Source organism: Ascaphus truei, chromosome 1 (assembly GCF_040206685.1).
Source record: "Ascaphus truei isolate aAscTru1 chromosome 1, aAscTru1.hap1, whole genome shotgun sequence".
Classification (NCBI taxonomy): domain Eukaryota; kingdom Metazoa; phylum Chordata; class Amphibia; order Anura; family Ascaphidae; genus Ascaphus; species Ascaphus truei.
In genome coordinates, this window is record NC_134483.1 from 478508469 (window position 1) to 478518544 (window position 10076).

Consider the following 10076-nt stretch of genomic DNA (forward strand, 5'->3'; position numbering starts at 1 on the left):
TGATGAATAAATCCCTCGGCAATGTGGGGCTTAGAACAATGGACACATCTCTCCTGATCTATTCAGCCCATTAGAAAGTATTAGATTTTGTTCCCGGCCACATTATTTAATCGCCGTTAAACCATAAAGAATCCGTGTCACAAAAGAGACAAGCTCCTGAATCCCCAGAAACAATACTTACCACAAAAGGCGTTGGTGTGATAGCAGAGAACAGATACACTGGGATTCCTTGGCTGACAAAGGTGGTGGCAGAAAGTCTTGCAAACCTACACAGGTCAAACAAATGTTTGAGCCATTTGTCAGTGTAATTGGGTTCTCAAAAAGATGTGAAAAATTAATATGTTTGTTCTGTTCTGGCTGCCCTGATTACAGATATTTCAGCTATTTTTGTTTCTGTTTGACTAATGATGGCTTCATAGTGACATTTCAAAGAGAACAATAATTTACCTGTGGCATTGAGGACAGACAAACAGGCAAAAAACATTAAATAAAAGATTGCAAAAACCTTCAAAAGCATTTATTTGCATGGGAAAAAAGTGACAAGATTAATAATACCTGTCCAGTTTTTTGTACTTTAATATTTAAACGCAACAGATTTTTTTTCTAAAAAAAAAAAAAAAAAAAAGTGGTGTTAATCAGCTCAAATGTAACCTGTTAAACCATTAAACCAGCCAGAAACCTTCGTTCACGGTCATCCCAGAATGGGCAGCGCTTTTAAAAGGGTTAATTTAGCTCAAATGTTAGGAAACCAAATATCACAGGGCTGACAGCTCTGTCACCTGACACTACTGAAAGACACCAGCGCTATTATCAAATGCTACTGTTATTATTAGGTAACCGTGTATATTGGTTTACATGCTGGCCTTGTTGCATTGTTTGAGAGAACATACAAGTGTTTCTAATTGTTTTGTTTCATGTATGCCATTCCTACTGCCTTTAAAACAGCAATCTACACTGCTCTTCATTTTTCAACCGTCTTAAAATCGGGTAGTTCCCCTGGAGCTGCTACCAGTAGTCCTGGGGACCCTCGGTTACAAAGACATAAATAAGAGAACATATGTTGTAGTCATTGGAAAACAATATGACCACCACAGCCTGCTTCACTTAATAATTGTCAATTGTTTTGGTAAATCGGTGCTTTCCCCACACTGCTGGGAACATTAAAAGCCTGAAAGATGCCCCCTGGAACCTCATGCTGCACTCCGAGTGGCACCAAAGTCCCCGGGGAGAGTACTGGTCACGTTTTCAATGTGCCCGACAGAACGGAGAAGCCTAAGGGGCCAGGGCAAGTAAAAGGGGAGGGAAATGGGCAATGAGGCCCAGAGGAAAGTGGCCAAGGGGAAAGAGAAGGGGGTAAGGAAAAAGAAATGGGGATTAGGAGTGTGCAACAGAATAAAGAGCTAGAGGGGAGGCATGGGTTAAGGGGTGCAGGGATGGAAAGTGTTATGAGTAACTAAGGGGCGGGAATGGGCTGAAAGGGGAAAGAAAAGGGACGATGGGGAGGAAGGGGGTCAAGGGGGCACGGTGGATGATGGGGTCAATGGACGCGAGGGAGAGGAAGAAGGGGTCAACGGGTGCGGGGAGGGAGGGGGTAGAGAGGAAGGGATCAAGGGGCCAATGTGCGTGGGAGTGGGGGGTGGAGGAAGACGTGGAGGGGCTCGGGGGAGGAAGGGGTCAAAGGAGATCAGGCGCCAAGATTACCAGTAGGAGCAGGGTTCTTTGAAGCTGCAGGATGTGGAAATGTCTATCACTCCAAACAGCATCCCAGCCCTTCCTCACTAACGGTCACTTCCATCCCTGCTGCAGCAGGCAGAAGTGGGGGAAGTGTGTCTGGATGCGGAGAGGTTTTTACACAGTGCAGCTTCAAACAAGTGCCCCCGAGACCCCAGCATCTGGCAGGCAGAAATACCACTGTAATAACTAACGGTATCTAGTTACGGCCATTTACATTGCCGGTTTATTGCCATGCTATTGATATATTGCCCAAACTCTACTATGTACGTTTATAGCGGCCAGAGCGTAACCAGCGGTTTACCAGTTTTGTTTTATTTTTACTTTTATTATAATATAGGGAATATAATAATACAGGTGGGATATTTGCATCAAGAAGGGAATGTAACATTGGGAGAGAGGCACCCATTCCCCCCCAAGAGCTTACAATCTAATTGGCATGAGGCAAGAGTAACAGAAGCAATAGGAGTACATTTGAGTACATCGGTTAGTGCAGAGGTTCTCAACTCCAGTCCTCAAGACCCCCCCCAACAGGTCAGGTTTTAAGGATATCCCAGCTTCAGCGCAAGTGGCTCAATCAAAAACTGAGCCGCCTGTGCTGAAGCAGGGACTGATTGATCCACCGGTGATAAAGCAGGGATATCCTGAAAACCTGACCTGTTGGGGGGGGGATCTAGAGGACTAGAGTTGAGTACCCCTGGCTTAGCGTATAAGAGCAGATTGTAGTTAAGAGCAAACTTTCACAGTCTTCTTGGCACAAGGGCGCTCCCATACATGCTTTTGGTGGGCTGGTAATTGATGTGTGCGCCAATACACACATTTTCCTTTCTTCCCCAAAATAATTATTGTGAAGAAAAAATAAATAAATGATAGTTAAATATTTAATCTAGCAGCTGCACGAAGCACTGCAGCATTCATTGTCAAAACTGGAGTTTCAATGGGGTGGTGTTTTCTGGCCTAAATTGATAAAGGATGATACATTAAACAAACAGCAAGAATGGTAAAGAATATTCTATGCACTGTCACTTTACTGCGCACTGAAACGCTTTATACTGAGAGTGAAGCCTGCAGCGCATTGCAACCATCACTGGTAGTGAAGGCATCAAAAGTGAATTACTTCCTATTTAGCAATTTTTCCATTCGTGACCAAACATGCAAATATAATTATCCATAGAAATCCTGGCAGTGATACCTGATACAAAAGCAGGATAAACCTCCCAAAATCATTCTCTGGGGCGTAGAGTGAAGGAGTTACATCTTCTCCTGGGAAGCCTCTTATAATTAAGAGAGCAAAACATAGGCGTCAAATCTGCAGCCTTCATGGGCCTTGCAAATATTAGGAAAGTACTGTATTGTTATTTACAAAGCCATAGTTCTTTTTACGGGGTCACTGGTCTCACGTGAGATTGCTGCTTTAAATAACCTGAAAAGTCGCCACAAAAGCTGGACTCAGATCTAGTTTACCTCTTGCTGTTTCCTCCGCTGGAAGGGTGAGCGCGGGCATCGTAACCAATCACTACGCCTCTGTCTTTGAGATCACTGATATTCTTTTCAAGATATCGGCAGAATCCCTACAAAGAGAAAAAAAATCACAAGCATTGTAAACAGATAATACCCATAAATTAACAAATATTATTGGAAATGTTAGATATAGGCACAATTTTTCTTTTTCAAGCTAGACTAACTCGTTTTCTCTTGCAAAATATATGACCTTTAAATAAAAATAAGATACTGTAATAAAACGTCTGTTACTTAATAGCTATATTGGAAATATGCAGGAAACGGAGTCAAACTTTTATTTGAATGGTTCGCAATGGAAATAAAGGACTTATTGTACCTTTGATACCACAGTACAATACAGCATTAAACTGCAAAGGCTCCATTCTTGTTATAGTGTGAAATATAACCAAAGGTCAAGGGAAGAGCATGTACTCAAATACTCACATAGTACATAAGGACTATAAGATATGGTGCATCTGGGCTTCCTGGTACAGGAGGCCCGTGGGTATAGTGATCCAAAGATATAAAAACAGCGGCCACTCAAATCATTTCAATCACAAACTTTCTTTATAGTTCAGCCATGTGCAGAATTAGGCCGCGTCTCTAATGGTGAGGTTTGCCCCAACTGCTTTCCGCATTCCTGCGATTTTATGATGGGTGGCACTTTCACTCGTCTTTTGTGCAGTTTAAAACTGGTATATACACACCTGTAAAAATACTCACATATAGGCAAGTCTTAGGACACTCACTACGTTTAAAGTGGAAAGCGACATGAAGTGAACTTGGAGGCAGTATACATCAAAGGGAGGGGCTACAAACTTCCCACAAGCTGCTCAATAAGCAGTTACAGGTGGATTGACTAAATGCATTAACCACCCCCCAATAGTGGCGCCTGCTGGAATATACCAGTTTTTAACTGCACAAAGTCACAAAGCATATGCTTTATTTATTGGCCCTATCATGGCATATTTCACACACAATAGGGCCCCGCTCATACGGCAGGTTCCGTTCCAGGGTGCCGCTGGAAAGCGAAAATCGCCAAAAAGCGGAAGACAGCATTTGCCATGTCCACCGGGGATTTTCCGCGTCTCCTACCCCTTCTGCACATGCACAGACTCGGCAGCCCCCCTCTTGGTACCGCCATATTGGCGGATCGCCGAGAAGCGAAAAACTGAGAAGCGGGGCCCTACTGTACTTCACTAGAATGTTTATGCATGTAGCATAGGGACCTGCTATTGGGGTTTACCTTGATGTTGGTTTGCAGGCTTGTCATGATTGGATCAAAAGATTCAAAACAAAAGTCTCCTTTATCATACAGACAGGTTTAAAAATGTATATTTTTCACCATATATTGTTAGCCCAATGGGAGAAGCGCAGGGATTAACTTTCTGTTTTTCATAAAAGAAGCGCAGCAATATAATATATATATTTACAGTAATCAAGCATGAAAGTATCAGATCAAAAAGAATTGGGAAAAGAAAATAATCTAAACAAAAAAAAATGTTAAATAATATTTTAAAAGCAGAAATGATGAGAAACACCTAGAAATGTCACTTGGCCTGGTGTTCTGGTTTTAGCCCCAACTCATCTACCACACATTAAATATGGTGGGTAAAAAAAAAATAAGTACCAAAAACCATCCACTGTATAACAATAAAAATATCACTTGTGAGCACATTCACGTTGGACAGATCTGCAACCTGCTTCACCCAATGTTCTCTTAGCATACTGTGTTTCCAATGCAGCAGGGATTCGAAGAAATGACAAGCACATGAGCAGTGTCACCTTTTGCTTCTAATCCATTTGGGCTAATTTGCATGCCATCAGGGCTGCAGACAGATTTCCCGGGGGCCCAGGACTAGTGTTACGACCTTCACCCCCCACACCCCCCGGCGCCCCCCCAAGACCCCTTCTGGGGCCCCACCTCCATCAGCAGTGTTACGATCCCCCGCCATTTCCCAACTCGCGAGCCCCCTCTATTTCCCACCCTCTTCCCATGTATTTCTCTCCCCTCCGTCTCATCTCCCCTCCATCAATTACCCCACCTCACATGCATTTCTCTACACTGCGTCTCACGCTTACTCCCTCTTTTCCTCACTCATCCCCCCCATCAATTACCCCACTGTCACTCAATCCCCCCCCCCACAAAATATATACCAAAAAAAAACACCCCCAAATACACAAAACTTCCCACCCCCAAATATATACAAACCCCTTCACCCCCCCCCAAATATATACAAACCCCTTCACAACCCCCCCCCCAAATATATACAAACCCCTTCACAACCCCCCCCCCCAAATATATACAAACCCCCAATAGGTACAATCTCCAAAATAAATGTAACAAATACATATAAAACAAACCCCAATACAAAAAAAATAAATTCATATAAACGCCCCCCCCCCCCCCAATACATATAAAAAAAATCCAATACATACTACCTCCCACCCCCCAAATACATATATATCAAAAACATATGTGTCAGGCCTCTGGCTGGGTGGAGGGGGCGGCTACCGGTCCTCATCTCATTGCCAAAGGGCACCGGCTCGCCCCACACCAAACTTTTGGCGCATGCCAGACCTCTCTGACATCAGCACGCGCCGAAAGTAAGCCGGGCGGAGCTTCCGGCGCACACTGACATCAGAAGCATGGGACAGTCAGTGTGGAAGGAGGCCCGCAGCCGGGAGAGCTGGGCAACTAGAGGTCAGGCCCAACTGCTTCGTCTCGCCACCAGGCCCAGGTCACTTGTCCCGGCTGTCTTCCCCCCCGCCCCTTGTCGGCAGCCCAGCATGCCATTTCCCGGTATCCCTGGCTGCAGTGGAAGCATTGTATACTAAGCGGTAATGGTGAAAAGCAGGGTTGCAGACCTGTCTGAGATATGTGAATGTGTGCTCAGGGTCGCCGAAAGGGCGGGGAGGCCCGCTGGCTGGGGTGGTGGGGTGCCAGGCTGGCGCTGCAAATTTCCCCCAATCTCGGCCAGGCCCTGTTGCCGGACCCCGGCTCTCAGCTGCCTGCAGGACCTTTCCTCTCTGTCCCACGCCAGCACGCGACGGGGCTGACGTCAGCAAGCTTGGCCCAGCGACCAGCACGCTGTGCGTTGACGTCAGAGCCCGGGCGCGCGCCGGTAGTGGAAGCTCGGTGGCGTGGGACAGAGAGAGGAAATGTCCTACAGGCAGCTGAGAGTCGGGGCCCGGCTGCGACCGGCAACAGGGCCTTGCCAGAGGGCGGGGGAAATTTGCAGCGCCAGCCGGGTCTCCCCAGCCAGCGGACCCCTGCAGACACCGGGCCCGTCCAGACCCAAGGTAAGTCTGTATTTTTATATGTATTGGGGGGATATTTATATGGGTTGGGATATTTGTTATACGTATTGGGGAGGGTTGTTTTTTTATATGTATTGTTTTCTTTTTAATGGTTTGGGCTCTTTTTTTAGATGTATTGGATGGAGTCTCTGTGTATGTATGCGGGAGTTATATGTATTGTTTTTTTATATGTATTGTGTAGGTGTGTTTTTTGTATGTATTTGGGGGGGTGGGGGAGGTTGTATATATTTGCGGGGGTGGGGATTTTTTTGTATGCATTTGGTGTTTGGAAGGTTTTTTGCATTGGGGCTGGGGGGCGGTCAGAACTGTAATCCCGTGCTCCGGGAAATTTGTCTGCAGCCCTGTGTGTCCTTAAGCGATATTTTTATTTGACGAACAGTACACGAAGGGTCTTTGAAACTTTTTTTACCAACTATAACTTATTTAATGTGTGGCTGACACCTATCCCAGCTTCATATAAGCCAGTAGAACCATCCTCACGCTGACGAGACCCAAAAAGTCAAAAACAGAGGTCACTGAGGAGGTTTACTAGCTTTGCACTTCTTTAACCCTTACTGTACTGAAAAGCTGTGTAATACAGACAGCACAAACTTATAGGGGAGTCCTTGTTAGAAATGGACAAAAAGTAAAAAAGTAACATACAATGCTAATTTGCATATAGTTTCCCAGAATCCTTAGCCGACGTGGAAGCACTGTATGTTAAGCGATCGAGTAACGCAGAGTTGCAGACATGTGAATGTGCTCACACGTGATATTTATATTTGCTGTTTCTATTTGAAAAATTTTACTTTTGGGAGGGTTTTGTAATGGAAGGTACTGTGGTAGGTTCTGATTTCACACGGTTTTGCCCATCTCTAGTATTTATTGCATCACAGTCCACTATTTGAGGACAATTCGAGATGAAAAGGAAAGTGCGTTTACCAATTGCACTGCAACATGCACCTGACTATATATTTCATCCTTAACAGAGGTAAATTGTGTAAGATTGTACTTCTCCATTCAAAACTGTCAAGGAGCATTGCACACATAGTAAAATGTTGTTATTCATTTGTATATCTTCTACTTTTTAAGTACGTAATGACTGCATTTTTCTAGATCAGTTTCAGTGTTGTGTACAGTAGATAAGGTTAAACTGGAAACTTAATTTTTTGAGAATGACTTACGTTATTACGGTTTTTTTTTTAATATTGAATTTCCTTTCATTTCCCTTCAATTACAAAATTCACATGACATTACTAGAAGTTGACTATGATCATCTAAATTTAATTAAACCATTTGGTTTTCAACAATTTCCTCAGGGAACACCAACAGAACATACGCCTCCAATCTGCTTCCAAGGAGTCCCCAAGAAGCAAGTCATCCGTGTCCAGTTGTGGTAACATGTACCCCAAACATGCCCTGCTTGAAAAACTGACTTTTCTACGTGCAATAATATCACTTGTTATTAATTAAAAATAATTACGTATTAACCCTATGAGTCGTGCGCTGTGTTTCTTTCTTTTTCATACTTATGGCTACCATTATCTGTGCATCTTGGGAGAGCCGGTATTGATTGCTCTTGAACCCCAAACATGCCCATTAGCATATACATTACCCACTGGACATGTGACAGCCTTCACAATTTTGTCTGCCCATGTTAAAAAAGAAAGATGGCTGTTGCACTCTCCGATGGTAGATGGATTTTTTTTTTTACTTCAAATGTTCACAAAAGGTTAAGAGTTTCTGCAACCTTTGACTCTAACCTTGTTTGCCTCTAGATTGTGTGTAGGGCCGGGATTATACCAAAAAAAAAACGCTGGTGGCGTCACTTAGTGCGACACAAAAACAGATTGCAGAAATCCTATGTAGGTTTACGTACCAGCGCGCCGCCTGGAGCTGCACAGTGGCAGTCTCCTGAAGAGATTTGCTAAATTGTTTCTGGCAGGCGACGGCCGCATCACGTGAACGGTTCACCCAAAGAGGGGCACTCGTGCCTTCAAACATTCTATGTACAGCGCTGCGTACACAGTCTACTCTACAAGAAAAAAACTATTATAAGCTATATTTGTCCCTGAGCTGCCTGCGTGCAGCAATCTTCACCCCTGCATTGCACTGCCCAGCAGGCCCTCCCAGAATGGAATACCTGAGTTGTCTGAATAATGGAATACCTGAGTTGTCTGAATAATGGTCAGGTCATTCAGCTGAGAAACCCCAGGTCCCATCGCTGCTCGTAGACCTGCTGTGCCAAACTCCAGCTTTGAGCCAAAACATGCCTGCAGCTCTTCTTTCTTCCCATCAATCTTCAACTGCTTGATTGCCTCGGATGTTTGAGGATTCTGTACAAGAATAATTTGTATGCCTAATTAGAAATGATGCAGACATTTGAAACCTGAGCAGAATAGCCAAAAGAAGACATGGCATTATTGGTGGAATAAAATGATGGTCCTGATTAATGCAGCACACCATCACACAAAAGGCAGTAACTAAGGGAATGCAAATACCTCCCAAGTTTTAAGTTAACCATACTTAAGTACACTGACAGTTATTGAAAATTGGTTGCTGGAGTTCCATAATACTAACAACCAAGATTTAACCCCTAAAACATGTCAGTGACCTGCATATGCACTAAAGGCCATTCAGGTCAGCAAAGGGGTTAAACCTGACGTTATACCTAATGCTGGCGTTAGCTACCTCCAGACTCTGAAATATGGAAGGAGAGAGGGAATGAAAGGAGGAAGAAGAGAGAGGAGGAGGAAGAGAGAGGAGGAGGAAGAGAGAGGGGGTAGAGAGGAGAGAATGGCAGACATATATGTATGTTTGTGCCCATGTTACTCTGCCTTCACATGGCCTATCTTACCTTGTCCCATTTCAGCCAGTCAGTGATGGCCTGCTCCAGCTTGGCATCCCCGGTGGTGTGTGTCTGCTCCGCCATGTCACTGCTCCTCTCACACAGGCTTCAAACCTGCACTTTACTGCACACTCCCCACAGCTGGGAAGGGCCTGGTGATGTCAGAGGGACGTGCCTGCAGTCACGTGATACAGGGAGTTCTCAGTGCTGCTGCTGCTGCTGCTGCTGCTGCTGCTGCTGCTGCTGCTGCTGCTGCTGCTGCTGCTGCTGCTGCTGCTGCTGCTGCTGCTGCTGCTGCTGCTGCTGCTGCTGCTGCTGCGAGTGATGTGAGAGCGAGTGGTTAGTAAGTAGGTATTTAGTTTAACCATTTATTACAAATTCAAATGCATTTCTAAATAAACTACGTTTAAAAAAAAAAAAAAACACCCTTACTTCCCCCAATACATGAATAGCAGAGATGGGGTAAAGAAGACAATGAGGAAAGAGTCCTGCTAACCTAACGGTTTTCTTTAACGCTTTATGAATTTAGTAGAACTACTGTAGCCGTGTTAGGCTTGTAATATAGTGCGTGTGTGGGTGCGCGCCCGGCGTTGCACGTGGCGCGCGCGTTTAGTTTCTATAGGGCAAGCGGTGACGCGTGTAGCTAGGAGGCGTGCCCCACAGCTTTAGGCCGCGCTGTGATTGGTTCGCAGTGTGA

The 10076-nt window shown here is 44.8% G+C and overlaps 1 protein-coding gene across 1 annotated transcript in view; it reads right to left on the reverse strand.

Moving 5' to 3' along the window:
• PGM2 (phosphoglucomutase 2) overlaps positions 1-9549 on the reverse strand; it is a 28772-nt gene extending 19223 nt beyond the window's left edge. Inside the window, exons 1-4 of the mRNA XM_075567973.1 lie at positions 9389-9549; positions 8700-8867; positions 3196-3302; positions 182-266 (exon numbers count right to left, since the gene is read on the reverse strand). Coding sequence (XP_075424088.1) covers positions 182-266; positions 3196-3302; positions 8700-8867; positions 9389-9463 — 435 coding nt within the window. The 5' untranslated portion in view covers positions 9464-9549. The remainder of the gene's footprint in view (positions 1-181; positions 267-3195; positions 3303-8699; positions 8868-9388) is intronic.
• Positions 9550-10076: the final 527 nt, after the last annotated feature.